Source organism: Trematomus bernacchii, unplaced genomic scaffold (genome assembly GCF_902827165.1).
Source record: "Trematomus bernacchii unplaced genomic scaffold, fTreBer1.1, whole genome shotgun sequence".
NCBI classification, from domain to species: Eukaryota; Metazoa; Chordata; class Actinopteri; order Perciformes; family Nototheniidae; genus Trematomus; species Trematomus bernacchii.
This window is the reverse complement of record NW_022987739.1, coordinates 12367016-12388691: the sequence shown is the minus strand read 5'-3', so window position 1 is coordinate 12388691 and position 21676 is coordinate 12367016. Positions and strand designations below refer to the sequence as shown.

Genomic DNA, 21676 nt, shown 5'->3' with positions numbered 1-21676 from the left:
ACAACACCAGTGTGTCTCATTTGTTCAGAGACCGTGGCGCTCATTAAAAGTGCCAATGTGAAACGCCACTATGAGACAAAACATAAAGTGTTTGACCAAACATTCCCTCTCAAGTCAGGACTGAGGTCACAAAAAATAAGCAGTCTCAGAGCCCAACATGATCAGTCCACCAGGATCCAAATTAAAACTAAATGTGGTTCCAGGCTAACCAATGAGCACCTGCATGTGTGTATGAGAATGGCCCTGACACCATTTCAGCCCAGATTTAAACTCCTGGCAGGAAAAGCTCAAGCTCAATTCTCGCACTGAATAAAAAAAAGTGAGTGAGGGACTGAAATATAAGAGGGAAAGAAAGAGAAACTTTAAAACTGTTCAATTGTTATGATGTGTAAAGACTGATATTGTTCTATAATTGTCTGAAACTGTTAAGTCATGATGTGAAACGGTTAACAAAGAAAAAGGGGAACTCAAGCTGCTGCTACACTTTATTTTATTTATCTAAAATTAAGCACTTTTAAGATGCACACATTTTCAAAAGCTATTTTATTTATTTTCTCTTTTATTTTTAAATGCAGCCAGAGAGGAACATTACACATATCCACAGTATTTTACTGTATATCTGTATAGTTCAATGTTATTTGCAAATAAATGTTGTTGTTTAATGAATTGTACTTTCTTTATTTGATTGGCAGTCTTTTGTTGATGACATGCAGACGTTGATAAAGCTACAGGCTACTTCAATATATATCACACTAATTCATAAAGCAACTTAGACATTTTGATGTTCCGGACCTTTGCATGGGGAGATTTTCTCTAACTGGACCTCGTTGAATTTTAGTTGAATACCCCTGATCTAAAGTATCCACTTTTGTACGAAAGTATGACTTCTTATTATCATTGCTCTGCTCTTTTGAAGACACAGTCTAACCTATTTTAAGGTATACTCTTAATTTATTCAATTATTCATATAAATACATTTATATTAAAAAAGCTAATTTTACAAAGTGTCAATCAATAAACATTTACAAAAGCTGTTTCCACAAAATTGCTTTATTTCAAACACGTGAGGGATTTAAAAAAGACTACAAAGTACATGAAATTAAGCCACTGAAAAGTACAACAATTACCACAGTATAAATGAATGAAGGAAAATATAAAATGGCCACAATATTTTTTCTAAATATATCTTTATAAAAGAAAGACTTTTTCTGCTAACCATGCGTTATGAACATTCAACTTTTTTTGTATCGTTTGTTTATAAATCATACTGTTTAACAAGAAAACATGGACAACTAAAAACTCTACAATGAACGTGATCTTATGTGAAAATGGCCGTGAGAATACACCTTTTGTGGAATATGTATTCTAATACTTTACTAAAGTAAAAGTACTATTACCAAACTGGGTATTGGTACTGCATTCAACACCTTACTTGTGTTAAAGTATGAAAGTATTATCAGCTAAATGTACATAGAAGGTATCAAAAGTACAATGAGTCCTTGTGCAGTCAGATGGTCTCTGTCTCTTGTATATGTTACTGCTGCATTAATGTGTATCTGAATATGTAAGATTGTGCTCTTTTTAACTCCTTTATATACTGCTGGGTAGTTTAATCTCCAGCAATGCCTCATATTCTATATTACCAAATGTCTATAGCTGTTTTAGCTTTGTGACAATGCATTTTCAAGCTAATCTAAAAGGGATTTTGTCAGCCTTTAGGGTTCTCTCTCTCGTCCTGCATGATGGCTTCAATTTGGTTTCCCAGGCCAGAGAAACAAGGTCGCTCCTCGAAGTCGTACGCCCAGCACTGCCTCATCAAACTGTACACCTGGTGTCATAAATGACAAAAATATAATATTCAACAAAGCGAATAACTGTTATTTAAATGGTTTTGTATGAGCGTTGTAATGACTAGTTCAACAAGATAGGGCAACATGTTTACAACACATTTCATCCCCAGCAAAGACTCTTTTTTAAGATAAATATTTGCATAATGTTTTTTCATTTTGAGCAACACTTGCATTGTATAAAACAGAGGCCACATCATTACCCAGCAGATGATTTACATTGTAATTACCTTAACATTGCAATATATTTGTTAGAACTAGGTAGAAAAAGTGGCACATAAAATAAGGAAACAAGGACTACTGCATTTCAACTATTGAACCACAAAGAGTGAACATACCTTGGCTGGGCAGTTTGGAGGAGCTGGCATCCTCCAGTTATTCTTTAGAATATCTGCCAGATACATTGAAATGGACTGACTCTGCACATTGTTTCCAATCTCCCGCATACATAGCTAAAACAGTACAATTAAGGAAAGGTTGTTTTAAAAAGGGGGAAATATTGAAACATTTTGAATACATAAAGACAAGTAAGCTTCTTACTCTTTTTGGGTTGGAGTTGATGTCGCAGTAGCTGAAGAGCTCGTGAAGAACGACTCCAAAACTCCAGACATCTGACTTGTGGGAGAATCTGGACTCATTGATGGACTCTGGGGCGTACCTGCATTAGAAGAGCAGTGTATGGTTGAATATAAGGCCACAGTTGGCAGCTGATATGTTAGCTTAGTGCAAAGCCTGGAAACAGCTATCTCCGTATCTGATTTGAACGAACATTAGGCCTCGACACAACCCTTCACAACATTTTTCATTGGTATATCATTTATCATTCAATGCTAGGGACATTTTTGGTCCACAAACTGCAAATAATTACATATTAATGCAATTACACTTCAGATAAAATAGCATTTGAATGTTTAATAATAAGGATAGCTACCAGAAAATGGGGCTATCTCCGGGTTGCAATACTCTGTAATATTCCTTGTCAAAAGGAACAACCTTGGTCAGCCCAAAATCAGCTATTTTCACCAGCGACTCACTGGCCACTAGGATATTTCTGGCTGCGAGGTCTCTGTGCACATAGCGCAAGGTCTGCAGGTGCTCCATCCCCTGGAAATGAGAAAATGACAAAACAGAAAAAAATGAAATATATTTTGTCCATGTCTAATTTGTTTTATGCTGTGCAATCATCATTTGGTACTAGCTTATAGCTTGTGAAAATGTAGTTGATTTGTGGGAAAAAAAAGATACCTACATTTTTTTGTAATATTAAAGCATATACTTGTTTTTGAAAAGACCTCAGGTCTCAGTATTCAAAAGATCAATGTAAAAGTGGCAATAATTCAATCACTGTCAATTCAAACAGAATCTTCTCAAATGTTGTAATTCTAACTGTTTGCATGAGTTGAATTCATACATCTGACTCTTACCTTACAGATCTGAGAAGCAAAAAGCAGCAAACGCCATGTGTTGACGTGAAGTCGGTTACTATCCAAGTAGTTAATAAGGCTGCCGTAAGGCAGGTACTCCATCACCAAACTCATACTGAGGCGACCTGTGAACAAACAAACATTGAATTTATTCAACCCAATCAATTACAAACCCTGAAAAATAACACTTCCAATTGTATCTCTTGTATCTGTATAAGTCCCTCGGCACCATGATCTAACACTGTGATTTAAAATGTGAAGTAAAATGTAAATCCTGGATTATGCAGAAGATGCATATAATAATTGCCATATAATAATTATAGTATAGTATAGTATAACAAAAAATGACACCAAGTTTGGCAAATAACTCTTTTTAGGACATTTAGTTAAAGCCACAATGGTATTTCCATGTGTGTACTTTTCACTTAAGGGAGCAAAGACATCTATTAAACAGTGATTACAAAAAACGAACTCTTTCCAAATAGAATATACGATTAATCAATTATACATTTAAATAAGCAGTCTTACAAATGTGTTCTTTTACTGAAGTTGATGACCACATTTTAGAACATCGTGTGCTATGTTTGCAATAATTGTTTTATTACCTGTACTGTAACAGACTCCTTTGTATTTGACGATGTACTCATAGTCCAAAACGCTGAGGGTTTTGACCTCCTTCTTGAAGTCCTCAATGGTCGACAGCTTGTTGGGCTGCAGCTTCTTTACAGCAACCAGCTCACCAGTGTTATCCCCCAGCGGGTCATAACGGCAAAGTTCAACACTGCCAAAGTTTCCCTGGAAAGGTTTTGACTCGTTCAGTCAGTCACATCCCAAAAACTTTTAAATTACCTCACCACCATGCCTTCACAACAGCCTGTTTACACCTGTTAGTCCATCAAACACAAGGTCTTGTGCACCACTGAGGAAGTCTAAAACGACAAGGGTTAATTAAAAATATAAAAAAGGCTGTGTATTTTAAGTTGTCTCAACATCCTGGGCATACAGACAATACTAGCACAGTATCTTGACAAGATTCATTAGATTTTCTCAAAACACAAGACCATGATCATTAAAGTGCACCGATTGTCCAAAATTCTAAATATTTTAGTCCTATTGTGGCACTGCAGACTTACTTTCCCCAGAGGGGAGATGTATCGAAGGTGTCTCTCCTCAAACAAAGTCTGTTCGCCTTGATCGGGGCTGAGGGCTCTCCACACAGGGCTCTGTGCCACGGGCTCAGTGGCGTGCAGTATCACATAGTCTGCCATGAAACACAAAACACAAGTACTGACTTTTGGTTTCCTGATGTATTCAATTCACCTGATTCCAAAACCACTACACATTTTGTGAATGATCACAGATACATTTTGTTATTGAATTGAAACACACTAAACCCTTTGATAAGATATGTGGTTTATACTGGTTGTATTCATTATGAGCAAAGTTTTGATACACATGATTACCTGAAGTGATCAGACTGTTGAGCTGACGGATGATGCTGCGACAGGAGGGTCTGAACGCGGCCTGGTAGTCCATGCACTGACTGACCAGATCGGCCAGCTCCGTCCACTGGGAGGGAGGCAGCTGCTGGAAGCTCTCGTAAAACTGTCGCTTCTGCAGAAAACATCAGTGGCTCGTATCATTCACTGTACTATCCCCATAGGCTAGATGGTCAAATGCATGGTTGCATTTAAGATCTGATTCACAGGTTTCGTCACCTTCAATACCAGTTATTTTCCTGAACCGGCTCTTTAAGTCACTTGAACTCATAAGCAGCTTAAGCAGAGTAATACAACAACCTGTTACTGCTACCAGTTAGTTTATATAAAGTACAAAATAAAAGTAGTACCTTATCCAGGTCACAGCCCTGCAGTGGTGTGTTCCCATTGTTGAAGATTTCCCACACAGTGGCACCAAAGCTCCACTTATCACACTCCAGAGTCAGGTTATCTGGGGCCTCCAGCACTTCAGGGGCCACCCAAGGGATCCTGTCTAGGATCACTAAACAAACACACACACACACACACACAAATAAATAATGCACATGGACTAGGTTTCAACCTTTTAAATGTGTTAAACATATTTGGATGTAATTTTGTTTTTATTTAATACCTTGAGATTAAAGTATGTATGTGTGTGTATACAGCAAACACTTAGCAAGTCCATCCACTTTTATATAGTTACTAAATGGTTCTATAACTACAGTATCATTCATCAGGTGTCTCTACTTCCCTGAAGATTTACCATTCTTCCCCAGCATGGCCACACTGATGCCCGGGTCACTCAGCTTTATGAACGGAGAGCTGCCCTGTGATGGGTCACCTTCTCTGGCCAGCAGCAGATTCTTTCCGCAGATATTTCCATGAACAATGTTCTTTTCTTCCTGTTAGGCAGTATATATTGACTTATTATAGTGAGCTGCATCGTTCAACTTTGACAAAGTTTAACTTGCCAATCCTGGGTCTAGTAGTAATGCTCTACATTAAAACGTTTATCTTACCAGAAAGTTGAGGGCTGATGCGAGCTGCTTGGCTACGTCAAGTTTCCAGCTCACTGACACAGATCCCCCTCTCTTCAAGTAAAGGTCCAGGGCCCCGTACTTGACAAACTCCTGCACCATGATGTCTGTGAGGCACAGGGAGGTTTGTTTCTACAGCTGTACTTCAAACCAGACACAGGGTCAGAAATGCTCAACCACAGATAACAGACTGAGTCGGGTCAGATGAGGATCTGATGTGAGGACATTTTTTTCCAGAGGCTGTGTCGTCATAGCAACATTTGCACCTGAAGGAACCTACTTTGAACCTTCCACCAAAGAGGTTTTTAGTACTAAGGCAGCTTTTTATATTTCTGTGTGCCTGTCTGTCTGTGGATAGTTTTTGTCAACAACAAACCGTGCAAGATACAATCTCTTAATTTTACAGATATGGAAGTTAGATCAAAATGAAGGCTGAATTGTGTTGTTTGCACATCAAGGGACTTGTAAATTACTCTATGTTTACACATGTAGAAAACATAATACACATTAGTTTCATGAAGCTGACAGTAAAACTGTACTGTAGCAATGAAGCAATCGTCTGGATAATCTTGCAGTGTGGTTTCCAGCTGCAACAGCGATGCTTGTGTTCTTTTCGGCTTGTGAGCCTGTGAGTGTGTCATCGAGCTCCTGGAGACTTGGCATCACAGCTTGTGTGAGCAAATTACAAGTCGGACTTGAGTTTAGACTTACTTTTGACTCCTTGAACACTAACACCATATACCAGGAGGAGATGTTTGTGTGAAATCTGGCTCATCAAGCTGGCAGCTTCAAAGAATGACTGGGAGAAGGAAAACAAATAATGTGTATGATATCCAAACTAATGTGCTATATCTATGAATAATTTATAAAACATTTCAGTGTTTTTTAATCTGAAGAAACCCACCTCCCAGCAATTTTTATGAACAACGTCGAGCTCTTTCAGGAAAACATCTGTCACGTGTTTCTCTCCATCACGAATGTCAGTTTTATAGCCTTTGAAAATTCGAGTGAAGGATCCCTGTCCGAGGCATTCAGCCTAACAGAAAAAAAACATCGAAGTTTCCTCCATCATAATCAACACAAAGTACATTTCTTGTTAGACAGAAGTGGTATTTGCATCATAGTAGTTTTAAAGATTGAAGGATAATTGGAGCAACATATTAGAAGAGAAGACACTCGTCTTGATATTCAGATATGCTTTAGAAACAGGCATCTTTAAGTTGGAGTCCTATATACACACTCACCCATTTAAGGTCTTCACATTTGATCATGTGGAACTGGATATGACTGAATTTGTTTCTTTCAGGCGTTGGAGACCCTTGAGCTTCTACAGAGCTGTTGTTGCGTATGATTATCAGATTTGTAAGTTCTGTAAAAAGAGCAGTAAACATCATGGTTATGTTTATTGAGGTTACAGACATAAAGAAACATATCTAATTTCAGCAAATACAATTAGTTGTTAAGTTGATACATGACTATTACATGAGTTATTGAGTTATATTGAATACTGTTCACCCTAGTAAGTTATAAGCCAATTGCAATAGTATTCTGGCATGTTTCAAAAGAACACTATGCTCCTAGCTATGTATTAGCAGTGCATGTGAGCTGAGTTTCTGTTTTGGTCATACAGTAGATCTGAATTATAACAACTGTATGAAATAAAGGGTAATACTTTAAACAAAGCTACATATTTAACCATACATATTGATTGTTTGACTTGTTATATACTATCAATGAGTTGGAAAACACACCTTTGGGTTGGGGTGGACTGCAGCGGCCCAACTTGACAGGTACTTCAGCCAGAAGCAGCTTGTTGTGTTGGTAATAGCTGGTGAGCTCCCTCAAGCTGGAAAACAGTTTCTGGACACCAGGAAGAGTGTAGTGCTCATTCTTAACAATGAGGCAGTCTTTATAATCAAGTCCAAGTGGAGTCTGCAGAAATGTAAATAGTACACACAATGTTATCAACACTAAAGAGGTTGTTATAATGAAATCCTTGTGTAGACTTCCAGCAAAAGTGCAAATGTTGTGAGGGCCAAATGACATGAATATTACTTTTGCACACATTCAAGTGTGGAAAAGTACCCAAATATAATTGTTTTTATTCAGAAAGAATTGCATAATCTGCATAGAGATAAACTTCCATGCAACAGACTGAAACCTGTGATTTCAAATTGCTTAAACAGGCTGCCAATCGAGTTAAAGGACATCAGAACATATTTTTATTGGTCATATAAACATACAAAAGTGCACACTGCACGGACATGAATATCTAAATCAAATGTATTTTGTGTATAGTGTTGCTTCAGCACAAAATCTTTACCTGCACACAGACGGTAAGGAAGAAGTTGTCATAGTCTTTTGGACTCTGCCGTAGAAGAAACGCACTTCCTTTAAACCCCGACTTTTTCAACTTGTTGACTGCAAACTCGGATCTGATAAAACAAGATATGAAGAAAAGATGTAAAACAGCTGCGTGTGAAAGATGGCTTTGGATTTAGCATTATCAAAATGACTCACGTGATTGGGCCGTGGCAATGGTTCTTGATCCCCTTCAGAATACTTGGAGGAGCAATGTCTTGGCAGAAGTAGTGGCTGGAGTCTGTGGTCAGTCTGAAGTAGCCATCGACAAGAGACACAAATGAAAGGGCTTCCTTGAGACTCTGGAAGTTGGCTTCCTGTTGTGCAAATCAATAATAAATAGACATCATTCTTTGCATAAAATCCAAATAGCAAAATCTCAAACAAAACATAGTGATTGGGGAAATCAAATACGTCCTTTACCAAGCATCTGTCATCTTTACGACTTATTGTCACCATCCTGCTGTCTTGGGGGACCTGCTCATGGCAAACCCTCTTTATATTGATGTCTATGATATCTTTGAAATCACAGAACGTTTGCCATTCCTAAAAAGAAATGAAAAAAGGGCTAATTATGCAGAGCAAGATGAAGCAAGGCCAAGCAGATTTGTGTTGAAACTGGGAAGCACTGTCATCTTCTGGGAGGGATAAAAGAATAACCAGCATGCCTCATTTAAACCCTAACTTAAGTCTAATGTATTCCTACCAGGACACCCTCGGTGTGACGACTTCTACTGGTTTCAATCCCAGTTTCCCCAGTGACACGCACAAGACAGAAAGCTGACGTCGAATGCGAGGGAGAAGAATTCACTTGGAAGGTTTCGCTTCCCAGAGACGGCTCGATGCCGGCCAGTTCGATAAGGTACTTGAGCTTCAAGCTGCTCTCATCTATGGTGCAGTTACCAAGCTTCTTCAGGAAACGCTTGAGGGTGTTTCGGATTCGAAAACGATCAAGCCGGTTCCGTCGCTGGATGTCATGTCGATGTAACTTAGGAAGGCAGGATTTGTAGCTGAGAGAGGAAGAGAATAACACTTGTATTGACTGTGAACTAAAACAAATATGTCACAAATCAATATAATCATTATTTCTGAAAGAGAAAAATGGGATCTATCAAAGTTTTAACTGTGAGGCCGGATTTAAGGAAAATGAAATATTATCCTAATCTAAGTACCTGACAGTTTGGCAGAGCTCTCTGACACTCTGATGACGCTCCTTAGCCATTCTCCACAAGTCCAGCACGGCCAGGCTGAGGCATTCCTCCTGGGCACTCAGAGGTGGGCACACTCCTGCCTCACTAGCAATAAAGTCACTTCGCAACTTTATCCCAAAAGAAATGGACAGCACAGTCTTCATGATATATCCATTTCATGCAACTGCATTTTCAAAAAATGTGGGTGATAAAGATTTAGCATAGCTTACAACCTCATTGATGAATTAATTAATGGTATATTTTTTATATTTAATATTAGTTAAATATACCATGAAAGGACTTTCAAGCGAGTTAATACATGTTGTATACTGTACCTGAGTAAAGAGATAGTCAATGACACTGTAGTGAAGCACTGGACTGATTCTGTCTCTGGTCAGACTGAAGCGGTACGATGTTCTTGGTCCTTGTCCAAACCAGTTTTCAAAGGAAAACCTGCTCACCAGGAATAAATCCAAATTCCACATAGCATGACATTATGACTAGTTCTTAAAATGTACCCATTGATATACTATGTAAGTTTAACAACAAAGTTATTCATTCCTGGACTTTCCAAAAAATCTGAAATAAATACCATCCGATAAATGATTTAAACATATTAGTGTTAAATGTATAAGGTAAATGAGACACCTACCTCACTCTAAAGTGGACTTGTAGATTTTCTTCTGTGTTGAACATGTGCGATGGAGGATACCAAAATGAGAGATCGGAGGATGCCAAAGCAAAAAGACTTTGGTGAACTGGTAAGATTCCTGGAGAAAGAGAGCACGTCATGTAGCATGCAGTTATATATTTTAACATAGAATATCACAGTTTAATGTATACACTTTGGTACGAGAAGCCCTACAGTAAGTCATGGTTATCCAGTGAAATCTTACCACATTTTTTGCCTGCTTGGATGCAAACATTTTCAGCAGAAATTTGGCCGGCTGTAATATGTATTATGGTTGCGTTCTTTGTGGCTGGGAAGAAGTAGAGGTGAACTTGTAAACTTGGACTGGTGCTAGAGCTGGACCTCTGACTGCCCCCCCGCTCTCTGATCACCAGAGGGGCCGACTCCTCCTCGCTGAGATCCATGGGTAATTCTGAGGAACAAATCTAGATTACAGACTCGATAGGGTCACATCATTTGAGCAATTTCATACATAAAAATAGTTTTTGGCTTTTGTGAATATATTTCTATACTATATATCTATACTATACTTTTCAGGTAGTTGAGTCATTGTTTAGTTTTCATTAAACCCTGTTCCTAGGAGTTTATTGAAGTTGCATCATCTTTGCTCACAGGAAGTAACAATGCTATAAAACAAGACTTTCAGTCTTCATGAATTCAATTCAGTTGAAATATTATAACATTACAATTCTACAGAAAAATTACATTTACATACATTGCATCAATAGTTTATTAAAGAATTGTTGTTTGCTGACTTTTTACAGTATGTAACCACTGTGGTTATTTGTTAACAATGTTTGTTGTTTATTTTTTACTTATACATCTAATCCTTTCTGTACAAGCAAGCATAACAAGCCTAATTACACAACTGAAGCTCAGACTTTTACTGTTATTGGATGTATAATGTGTTGCCATGTTGTTAAAATACAAATTGAATGTTACATTTGTCGACAACTCTACCATGACTCAAAACATTTGTTCTAAATAAGTCAAATGTAGATTTATGGGGATTCCCGTTGTGTCAGACAAACCATGTTGGCTGTGGCTGAATGAGAAGCACAGTATGTCAACTTAAAAATAACCTGAAATAATTTATAATAAGGTTGCACCATCCCTTATTTGATTCAAATATATTTAGCTTACTTTGATAAGAACGAAGATCTGTTTACTTTTCAAATAATTTACATTAACAAATATAAATTACAGCTATAAGCCAAGCTTTAACGTCGCAGCACATTCTCAACATCGTATTGTGGTTATAAAACTGACACTTCTTGACACACAGCTTCTACTTACAGATTTAATAGTAAACATTATATCAAGATATTTGTTACTTTTACCTTTTACTTTTCACAGCAGAACTCCTCTTTGCGATCATTTGTTTCTGTGAAACCAGGTCTTTCTTCTTTGACTTCTGCGTTTCAGCTGTATGTGCTTGTGTTCACAGGAAGTTCAGGGTTTCCTGATTTAGACGAGCAGATGCGACACTATCAACAGTATCTCGTCATATGTGCAACTTGTTGAAGTAGAACTTCCCTTGAGAAATGCTCCGTTTTAGAAAATAAAAGGGAATAATACATATGTTGTATAATACTTAAATACTATAATACAGTATAATAATGAAGTGTTGAGTTAGGGTGTGAACAAGGTCAGAATAGTGTTTCTATTTGAATGTGTGTTTACCTTCATGAGAGGAGAGTACTAGTGAGCTCTGCTGCTAAAGCTGGTCACAGGTCTGTATACAGTGTGTATGTGTGTGTCGAGGTTGAATAAAACACACCTCACGTCAAGGTCAAACTAAAAGGCCACCTTTAGTAGGTCCAGGCATGGGCGTAATTTCCACTGGGGACAGGGGGGACATGTCCCCCCCACTTTTCAAAATCCCATTTGTGTCCCCCCCACTTTTTAAATGTGTTTATTATTATTTTTTTACGCAAGCGGTCATCGTCAAGGAGGAGCGTCTGTGTGTGTGTGTGGCACGAGCGCGTCTTGTGAGAGAGAGATAGAAAGAGAGAGAGAGGGGGTTGTTGTTAGCATTTGGTGCTAGCTCGGAGCTAACGGAGATTAGTAGCTGTTTCAACAATAAGGAGAGGGAGAGCTCTTTCCTGTCGGACTTTGAGAGACTGAGAGAGAGACAGACACATATATAGAGAGAGAGAGACAGAGAGAGTTACGTGGGTTGTTGTTAGCATCTGGTGCTAGCCCGGAGCTAACGGAGATTAGTAGCTGTTTCAACAATAAGGAGAGGGAGAGCTCTTTCCTGTCGGACTTTGAGAGAGTGAGAGAGAGACAGACAAATATATAGAGAGAGAGAGAGACAGAGAGAGAGACTGAGAGAGAGACTGAGAGAGTTACGTGGGTTGTTGTTGTTAGCATCTGGTGCTAGCCCGGAGCTAACGGAGATTAGAAGCTGTTTCAACAATAAGGAGAGGGAGAGCTCTCTCCTGTCGTAAAACAGGTTCACATGGATAGGATACTAGATAAGTGTGCACACTCATTATATACACTACACATTTTTCTTGGATTTGTTAACACTATAGTCCCTAATATATTTGTAGAAAGGCAGGAAATGGAATTAAATCGAGAAAATGTTTCATTGCGGAGGACCCCCTGTTTTGTGTCCCCCCCACTTCTCAAACCAAAGTTACACCCTTGGGTCCAGGTAAACTATTCTTTACATTCTCTGAAGTTAATGAGGTACGAAGTTACTAAGTGGACAAAAATAAAAGCTCCCTATAAAAACGAACAATGTCAAGTGTCGGTCAATGTAGTGCAGGGAATCTGACCATGACAATCGACACGTGTGTGTAAGCGTAACATGTACGTATATATGCGGAAGAGGGTCTGCGACAAAGAATCGTGGATTGTGTTAATCATCCTTCAACTAGGTCAACCAATAAGGAACAAGAAGGCTTTGGCTATAAAAATGCTAATACGACGTGTGTTTAGCAGTACGATCCCCGAGTCTGCCCGGACTTTGTTTTCTGTCTTTGACGAGTTAAAGTTCCATCGAAATCTCTGTCTACCTCCAGCAACTTCTTCTGAAGCTGAATTTTAATGCTGCGAAATAAGTTAAAAAGTATTGAGAAGGAGGTGCGGACTCTTCAACTGGCCCAGGCCAAGATCTCTTCCAACAAACTGAAACAGTCATAAATACATTAAAACTAAAATACCTATCCAAATGTATGCTAGGGGGTTGAACCTATTAAATATTAGGCCTCTTTCACACGGGAACGTTTGCGTTTATGCACAGTATGCGTATTCAAAAAAGTCTTCCGTTCACATGCATTCGTTTCATTTAACGTGTCTGTTCAAACGAGACCGCTGGAAACGCTGGAGTACATATGCCGGGACTGTAAGTGGCGCTGTAACTTCCGCCAAAATACACCAAAAGCAGCGAAGAAGAGCAGCCCAGAGCAGCCCCGCAGCAATGTTGCTATGGCTACCCGTCTGTTTATGCCCCGCGGTGTATTTAGCAACATGTAGTTCATGTAATTCTCCATGTCCACTTGTTGCTGATGGTTGTGGTAGAGGAGCTGTAGATTTTGCACTAATATCTGTAGCATGGTCAGTAGCAGTAGCACTAGCAGTAGCTACTGACAGGAGGAAGTGTGTGTGGCGATTGCTGGTATTCAGCGGGATATAGTAATTTCCTCAGCATATGGATACATGCAACGGGGAAGTTAACTGAAAGAAACCGAATCTGTGGATATTGCATCGACCGACCAAGAAGCACGTCTCCGTGGAGAGGACGCGCTCAGAAAGAGAGATATTCTCTACAAACACCGGGTGAGATCGCTCCTCTGGGACACGCCGGTCCTCGTGTTTCCTTTTTTTGTGTGGATTATAAACATTTCTCTTTTTGCCGCCGACGGGCGCAGGAGCAATGAACAATAATGGCCTGGATTAGGCAGTAAAGACAAGTTTGGTGTATCGCAGAGCGGACTGTTTAATTTTGTTTGTGTTGTTTGGCTGGAAAATTGTCAATATAATGGATCAATGCATGAAATCTGACTCTGTTTATTTTGTTTAAGGAGTATATTGGGCGTTAACAATTCTGGTTTGCCTTTTATAATATTATTTCATTCAAGAACCCCTTGTGCGTTTAATTAACACAGCCATGCTACAGCAGTGAGCAGGAGAGGTGGGGAAAGGTGGGGCTATCGTTATTTTTTCAGGAAATATTCGTATAGAGGTGATTACACGGACTCGGTTGACCCCCCAGAGCGTTTCGTTTGCAAATCTATCCACCTTGGGACCCGTTATCGTGTAAATAATAGGGCTATACGCACGCGAAACTATGCAGATTATTCTGCCCTTACAGCGCGTATCCCTATGCGTAGCTAGACAGTTAGCTAACATTTAAAAGTCCTCCAATAAAGATGCATGGTTTTCTTTCTTGACTTTACTGTTCTTCTTTTACTTTGTAAAACTGTAACAATACAGAAATAAAACACATATAAGTATGCAGGCTTTACATAACATATAAGTAGCATTGTACAAACGACACACATACTCCTATTAAAGGAATTAGCTATCATTAGCATCACTATTAGCTAGAAATAGCACAGATCACCATTAGCTAAATTAGCACACATTAAACTAGCTTCAGACCAAAAGTTACACACTTCAAACATTCTGCACATGAATAACTCACAGACAAATAGTCTCCAAGGCTCAAGCATCACAGACACGAACACAGTTTACATGACGTCTCTGCTCCATGTGTTGATCTCCGTGCTCCGTTTACAAAGATCCTCGCAAAGCAGCAAGCGCTCACTCTGACAAGCCCCCAGCAAACCAACAAAACCAAGGAGCGCTCACTCTGAGCCAAAAAACATGTCCCAACTCTATAAACATAGAAATAGGCAGCACACTCCCCGCTTGAGATAATAACATTATATCACGACAAATACAATTGAACTTGAAAGGGAATGTCCACTGAAAACAACATATTAAGAGTTCTTTCTCTAAGACTCTGCAAGAAGGACAACAATTTCTGTTACAGGCCTAAGGAACACCTTGGCTGTCCCGTCCTTCACAATCCGCACTTCTACTTTGCGGACCCTCTTGTCACTGCTTGGAAAAGTCTTAACAACCAATCCCATTGGCCATTCGTTCCTATGGGCTTGACTGTCTTTGAGAAGGACGACGTCTCCTTCTTTGACGTTCGGCTTGTCTTGCGTCCACTTCCTGCGGCTCTGCAGAGTAGACAGATACTCTCCTTTCCATCTCTTCCAAAAGGTGTCGGCAAGGCACTGAACTTGCTTCCATTGCTTTCCGAACAACTGAGCTGTATCGAAGTTTCCAGGAGGTGCTGAAACTGCACTCATTTTTTGAGTCAGGAGCATTGAGGGGGTTAGAACTGCAGGCATATCTGGGTCAGTAGACACAGACACAAGGGGTCTTGCGTTGATGATCGCCATCACCTCTGCCATGAAAGTGCTCAAAACCTCATGTGTAAGACGTACTGATCCCGTCTGAAGCAACATTGCATCCAGAATGCGCCTGGCTACTCCGATGAGCCGCTCCCAGGAACCACCCATGTGGGAGGCATGAGGGGGGTTGAAAACCCAAGAGCATCCTTTCTCCTGGAGGTACTTCCTGATTAATGTGTCGTCTGTGTTAATCCTTAACTCTTTTGAAGCCCCGACGAAGTTAGTCCCTCTGTCAGAGCGCAGGAGCTTTGCTGGACCACGAACAGAGAAAAATCTTCTTAAGGCATTGATAAAACTGTCTGTTGACATGGATTCAATCAGTTCAATATGCACCGCTCTGGTAGACATGCATGTGAAGAGCAAAGCCCAGCGTTTGCTGTCTGCAGCCCCTCCTCTTGTGCGTCGTGTCATGACCAACCACGGCCCAAAAACATCCAGTCCAACATTGGTGAACGGAGGTTCGGGTGTTAGTCTGTCAGCTGGCAGATCCGCCATCTTCTGATCTTCCAACCTTCCTCGCAATTTGCGGCAGGTAACACACTTGTGGATGACAGAAGATACCAGATGTTTACTCCCAACTATCCAGTATCCAGCTGCTCGAATAGCTCCTTCTGTAAAGTGTCGCCCTTGGTGAGCTACTTTTTCATGGAAGTATCTGACAAGCAGTGTGGCGATGTGATGATTGCGTGGAATGATCAGAGGGTGTTTTTCTTCTTCTGACAGCTCAGCCAATGAAAGACGACCTCCAACACGAAGAAGACCATCTTTATCCACAAATGGATTGAGCTTCTCAAGTGTGTTTTGCTTGGACCAAGTCTGTCCGTCTTCAAGACATTTGAATTCCTCTTTGAAGGCCTTGTGCTGGACAGAGCGGATGATCAAAACCTTGGCTTGTGAGAGTTCACTTATGCTGATTGTTTCTCCGAAACATTCCCATCCTTTCTTTCTTGCTTCGTCAGCCTTGCTTTTGAAGGAAGCGGCAACATGAATGAGTCTGGCTATGATCTGACAGAGCTTTTGCCAGCTTGAGCATCGCTCAAAGTGTTGAGAGCTCAACATGAACTCTGATACCTTGGTTGCCAGTGTAGACACTTCAGGACGTATCTCGTTGTCGGCTTCAGGCTCAATAAGGCTGAAGAGGTAAGGTTCAAGTGTCTCTACTGATGTATCCTGATACAGGAAGGCCGGACCTGGGAGCCAGCTGCTGTGTTGGAGTTGAGCTGCAGGTATAGACCTGGTGGCATGATCCGCAGGATTCAGGTCTGTTGGCACATAGAACCATTGGTCTGGGTTGGAGGATCTCCTTATCTGAGTCACTCTGTTGGAAACATACATGTAAAACCTTCTTGTGCAGTTGTGTATATATCCAAGCACAATCTTGCTGTCAGTGAAGAACTTCACTGCATCTACTTCAATGTCTATCTCATCTCGGATCAGCTCGTAAAGTTCCACAGCTAGCACAGCTGCACAGAGCTCCAGACGTGGAACAGTGTGGGCAGGGCGAGGTGCCAATTTTGACTTCCCCATGACAAATCCAACATGATAATGACCTTCAACATCAGCAGCTCTCAAGTACGCCACAGCTCCTATGGCAATAGTGGAAGCATCTGAGAAGATGCACAGTTCCTTTCTCTGTGTTGAGGCAAGTGAGATTGGAATGTAACACCTCTTGATGTGCAGCTCTTCAAGAGCCTTCAGTGAGTCCTTCCACTGGTTCCACTCTGTTTCCATTTTTGGGAGGAGAGGAGCATCCCACTCACTCTGTTCAGATGACAGTTCTCGGACTAGAGCTTTCCCTTTCATTGTTATAGGAGCTACAAACCCCAAAGGGTCATACAAACTGTTCACAGTTGACAGCACACCTCTTCGTGTGAATGGTTTCTCTTCACGGGACACCAGGTAAGTGAAACTGTCTGTTTCCAGGTTCCAGGAAAGTCCAAGGCTTCTCTGCAAAGGGAGAGGATCCACACCGAGGTCCAGATCCTTCAGGTCTTTTGCCCTGTCCTCTGCTGCAAAGGCTTCCATTACCTGGTTTCTGTTTGATGCAAGTTTGTGCAGTCGCAGGTTGGACTCTGCTAACATCTCCTGGGTTCGTTTGAGGAGATCTATTGCCTCTTCGGGTGTAGCAACAGAGGTGAGACCATCATCCACGTAAAACTGCCTCTCAACGTACTGTCTTGCATCCATACCATGTTCTTTTTCGCCCTTTTTAGCTGCTTGTCTCATGCAGTAGATAGCTACAGCAGGTGAAGGGCTGTTACCGAAAACATGGACTTTCATCCTGTACTCAACCACTTGTTTGGTGATGTCGTTGTCTTCATACCAAAGGTACCGAAGATAATCCCTGTGGTCTTCACGTACGAGAAAGCAATAAAACATTTGTTCCACATCAGCTGTAATGGCTACGGGCTCTTTTCGGAACCGTAACAGGACTCCCAACAGGGTGTTGTTCAAGTCTGGTCCACTAAGGAGCACATCGTTTAGAGATGTTCCCTCACATTCAGCACTTGAGTCGAACACAACTCGTATTTGGTTTGGCTTTTGTGGGTGATACACACCGAATGTTGGTAGGTACCAGTGTTCTTTTCCTTTGACCAAAGGTGGCGCAGGCTCAGCTTGGTCATTGTCCAGCATCTTTTGCATGAACTTGATGTAATGTTCTTTCATTTCTGGCCTTTTCTCAAGAGATTTTCGTAAAGAGAAGAGACGTTTCAACGCGTGTTCCCTGTTGCTTGGAAGGCGTCGTCTAGGAGAGCTGAATGGTAAAGGAGCTACCCAGCTGTTTCCTTCGTCTTGGTAGACCTCTGCATCCATGATTGCAAGGAAAGCTTTGTCGTCTATTGAGAGTGCGATCTTGTTGTCATCTTTGGACCTGACGAACACCGAACACCCGAGATTGTCTGTAATCGCAGTGCAAAGGTGAGACTAGGATGCTGTGTCATGCCACTGAAGTCTTCTTTAACATGAATACTGTTTGGACATGGACTGAGATAAGATGTGCGACCGTTGTGCAGTATGTTGGTCTTGTAGACATTGACCTCTGATGGTCTGTGAGCTATCCCCAAGCATACTTCTCCCACAATGACCCAGCCTAGGTCTAGCCGTTGTGCGTAAGGTGCATTGTGCGGTCCATTGATTTGCTCACGTACTTTGTGCACCCTTAGGATGTCTCTCCCTAAGAGCAGAAGGATAGGAGCGTTTTGATCTACTGGATGAATCTTGTTAGCAACTGGCTGTAGGTGTAGGTGATGTAGTGCAATCTCTGGAGAGGGAATTTCTGCTCTTTCATCTGGCACCATGTCACACTCAATTAAGGGTGGTAAGGGAAGCTGTACTTTCCCCTCCACAGACTCAATGACAAAATTAACGGCTCTCCTACCTGAAGTCTCTGACTTCCCAGAACAGGTGTTCAGGGTGTATGGAGTGGAGTTACCTTTAACTTCAAAGAGGTTGAAGAACTCTGTCTTGGCTAGTGACTTGTTACTTTGTTCGTCCAACACTGCATACATCTTCATTGCCTTCTCCTTTTCCCCTGCAGGATATGCTTTCACCAAGATGATTTTGGAACATGAGCGTGAGCTATAACCCTCCCCACAAACCTCCGTACACTTTGAGGTCACTGATGAAGATGAGCTTTCACTTTGCTCCCCGCTTTCGTCTTTCCCAGCCGTAGCACTCTGAGCGTTTAAAGGAGGAGGGCCTGGATGCAGTGCGGCGATGTGTCTGTCACTGTTGCACTCGAAGCATTTGACAGTCAGTTTGCAATCTTTTGCCATGTGTTGAAAAGAACCGCAACATCTATAACAGATGCGATTGTCTCTGAGATATGCTTTGCGGTCTTCAAGAGTTTTCTCTCTAAAGAGCTTACATTTTTTCAGTGGGTGTGGCTTCTTGTGAATTGGACACTGGCGATCTGGCTCATCCAATTTTTTAAAAGTAGGACTGCTTTGGGTGTCTGCTGGCTCTTCTGGGATGTCTGTTTTGTGTACAGTCACAGAGGCTTTGTTGCTTGGTGTGGATATAATAAAGCTTGGATCGTTCTTAATCTTTGCTTGTTGCTGGACAAACTTGGCGAATACAGAGAAAGGAGGGAAGGCTACTCTGTAATCCTCCTTGTACTTGCTTCCAATGCTGGTCCACCTCTCTTGCAGATTATAGGGAAGCTTTTCCACTATTTCTCTTACCCCACGAGCTGTATCTAGGTACGAAAGCCCTGGCAGAGCACCTTCGTCCTTAGCACACTCAAGTTCGAGGAGAATGTCGCCGAGTTCTCTCAGTTTAGCATTGTCTTTGTTGGTGAGCTTCGGAAAGTGTTCTATTTTCTTGAGCAGTGCGTCTTCAATGACCTCTGGCGCCCCATAACACTCTTCAAGACGTTGCCAGACCATGTTCACACCTGCTGCAGGATTGAGTACGTGTACTGCACGAATTCTCTTTGCTTGTTGCATGGAGTCGGGCCCTAGCCACTTAGTCATCAAATCTAGCTCTTCTCTGGCTGTGAGATTCAAGTCCTTAGTGGCACTTATAAAGGAGGCTTTCCACGACCAGTAATTTTCAGGCTTGTCATCGAATTGAAGAAGACCTGCACTCACCATTTCTTTTCTGATGAGGTATCTTGCGAAGTCTTGTGCACTTTGTGACTCATACTGTTGATCAGCATGCTTCGGAGTACTGTGAGGGTAAGTATTTGATGTCGGTTCATTTTTTAAGTCTTTGTAGACTGACTTAGCTTGAGGTGGTTCAAACGTCTTTATTTTTCTTTCCTGTGCCTCCACTGCTACCTGTGTATGATGCGTTCCGGAACAGGTGTACTGAGACTGAGCTTGAACATATTTGGAAGTGCGTTGGACTGCACTGAAGCGCTCACCTTCAACAATGGGTTCTCGACTTAGCTTCACGCTTTCAGCATCTGCTTCTTCATAAACTGCAGCTTCAGCTTCAGCTGCAGCTGCAGCTCTTTGGCACTGGAGCAGATGTAGACTGGCGTCAAAGTCAGCTTTTTGCTTTTCCAGGTCTGCCTTCTGTTTCATCACGTCAGCTTCTTTTTCAGCATAAGCTAATTGAGCATGAGCTGCTTTTGCCTTGGCATAGGCTTTCGTGGCTGACGAACTTGTTGCTGATGATCGCTGAGACGATCTAGAGGCTGCTCTGGATGAATATGACTTAGCATCAGAGGCTTGAGGATGTTCTTGCCACTTGGCTGTTTGATCCACAGTCTCTGCTTGCTGTTCTCCACTTGCTTCTTTGTGCGTAGTGGTGTCTTCATTATTATAGTTTTTCCCTGAGCGTAGACTCATGTTGGCTGTGTAGTGTACTATTACTTGAACCCGCCGTGCTCTTGTCTTTTTACTATTCTGCCCTTACAGCGCGTATCCCTATGCGTAGCTAGACAGTTAGCTAACATTTAAAAGTCCTCCAATAAAGATGCATGGTTTTCTTTCTTGACTTTACTGTTCTTCTTTTACTTTGTAAAACTGTAACAATACAGAAATAAAACACATATAAGTATGCAGGCTTTACATAACATATAAGTAGCATTGTACAAACGACACACATACTCCTATTAAAGGAATTAGCTATCATTAGCATCACTATTAGCTAGAAATAGCACAGATCACCATTAGCTAAATTAGCACACATTAAACTAGCTTCAGACCAAAAGTTACACACTTCAAACATTCTGCACATGAATAACTCACAGACAAATAGTCTCCAAGGCTCAAGCATCACAGACACGAACACAGTTTACATGACGTCTCTGCTCCATGTGTTGATCTCCGTGCTCCGTTTACAAAGATCCTCGCAAAGCAGCAAGCGCTCACTCTGACAAGCCCCCAGCAAACCAACAAAACCAAGGAGCGCTCACTCTGAGCCAAAAAACATGTCCCAACTCTATAAACATAGAAATAGGCAGCACACAGATACAAGCAGTTTTCTCCTCGTGTAAACGGCGCCTTAGGGAATCTGTTTTCCTTACACCACCATGTCAAAATATCTAAAAGACTATATCGGTCATTTATTCATCATATCCATATATCTCAGAATCTTATTTGCAATTTGCCATTACAGTACATTTGCAAAGGTATTACATCCTACGTTCCCAGGGGATACATTTACAGTATTTGAGAATAATTTCATTTCAAATAAACAGCATGCCTTTCATCCATTATATACTTTTAGGTTGTGGGACGTTATCAGCACTGCAAA

General features: G+C 41.1%; 3 protein-coding genes across 5 annotated transcripts; all 3 read right to left on the bottom strand.

The window, feature by feature from the left end:
- Nucleotides 1-1032: 1032 nt before the first annotated feature.
- Nucleotides 1033-11469, bottom strand: jak3 (Janus kinase 3 (a protein tyrosine kinase, leukocyte)). 3 transcript variants are annotated; one of them, XM_034147602.1, is made up of 24 exons: nucleotides 11372-11469; nucleotides 10237-10456; nucleotides 9993-10110; nucleotides 9676-9793; nucleotides 9323-9468; nucleotides 8857-9160; nucleotides 8574-8696; nucleotides 8310-8467; nucleotides 8113-8224; nucleotides 7541-7721; nucleotides 7034-7158; nucleotides 6694-6825; nucleotides 6501-6588; nucleotides 5772-5896; nucleotides 5516-5654; nucleotides 5121-5272; nucleotides 4735-4885; nucleotides 4405-4532; nucleotides 3877-4066; nucleotides 3272-3396; nucleotides 2779-2951; nucleotides 2388-2505; nucleotides 2186-2299; nucleotides 1033-1828 (listed from the first exon to the last, which is right to left on the bottom strand). In XM_034147602.1, exons 2-24 carry the CDS (start codon nucleotides 10433-10435, stop codon nucleotides 1709-1711), a joined length of 3339 nt encoding a protein of 1112 aa, XP_034003493.1. In that variant the 5' UTR covers nucleotides 10436-10456; nucleotides 11372-11469; the 3' UTR covers nucleotides 1033-1708. The 3 variants fall into 3 exon arrangements, with proteins under 3 accessions (XP_034003493.1, XP_034003492.1, XP_034003494.1); XM_034147601.1 differs by having other exon boundaries at nucleotides 10237-10443; XM_034147603.1 differs by having other exon boundaries at nucleotides 2882-2951; nucleotides 10237-10443.
- Nucleotides 11470-14349: 2880 nt separating this feature from the next.
- LOC117495102 lies at nucleotides 14350-18375 on the bottom strand. The gene is made up of 2 exons (XM_034146173.1): nucleotides 14689-18375; nucleotides 14350-14463 (listed from the first exon to the last, which is right to left on the bottom strand). The coding sequence occupies exon 1, from the start codon at nucleotides 18281-18283 to the stop codon at nucleotides 15002-15004; it is 3282 nt and encodes a 1093-aa protein (XP_034002064.1). The 5' UTR covers nucleotides 18284-18375; the 3' UTR covers nucleotides 14350-14463; nucleotides 14689-15001.
- LOC117495103 lies at nucleotides 18299-21380 on the bottom strand. Its single transcript, XM_034146174.1, has 2 exons — nucleotides 21169-21380; nucleotides 18299-20943 (listed from the first exon to the last, which is right to left on the bottom strand). Exon 2 carries the CDS (start codon nucleotides 20764-20766, stop codon nucleotides 18307-18309), a length of 2460 nt encoding a protein of 819 aa, XP_034002065.1. The 5' UTR covers nucleotides 20767-20943; nucleotides 21169-21380; the 3' UTR covers nucleotides 18299-18306.
- Nucleotides 21381-21676: the final 296 nt, after the last annotated feature.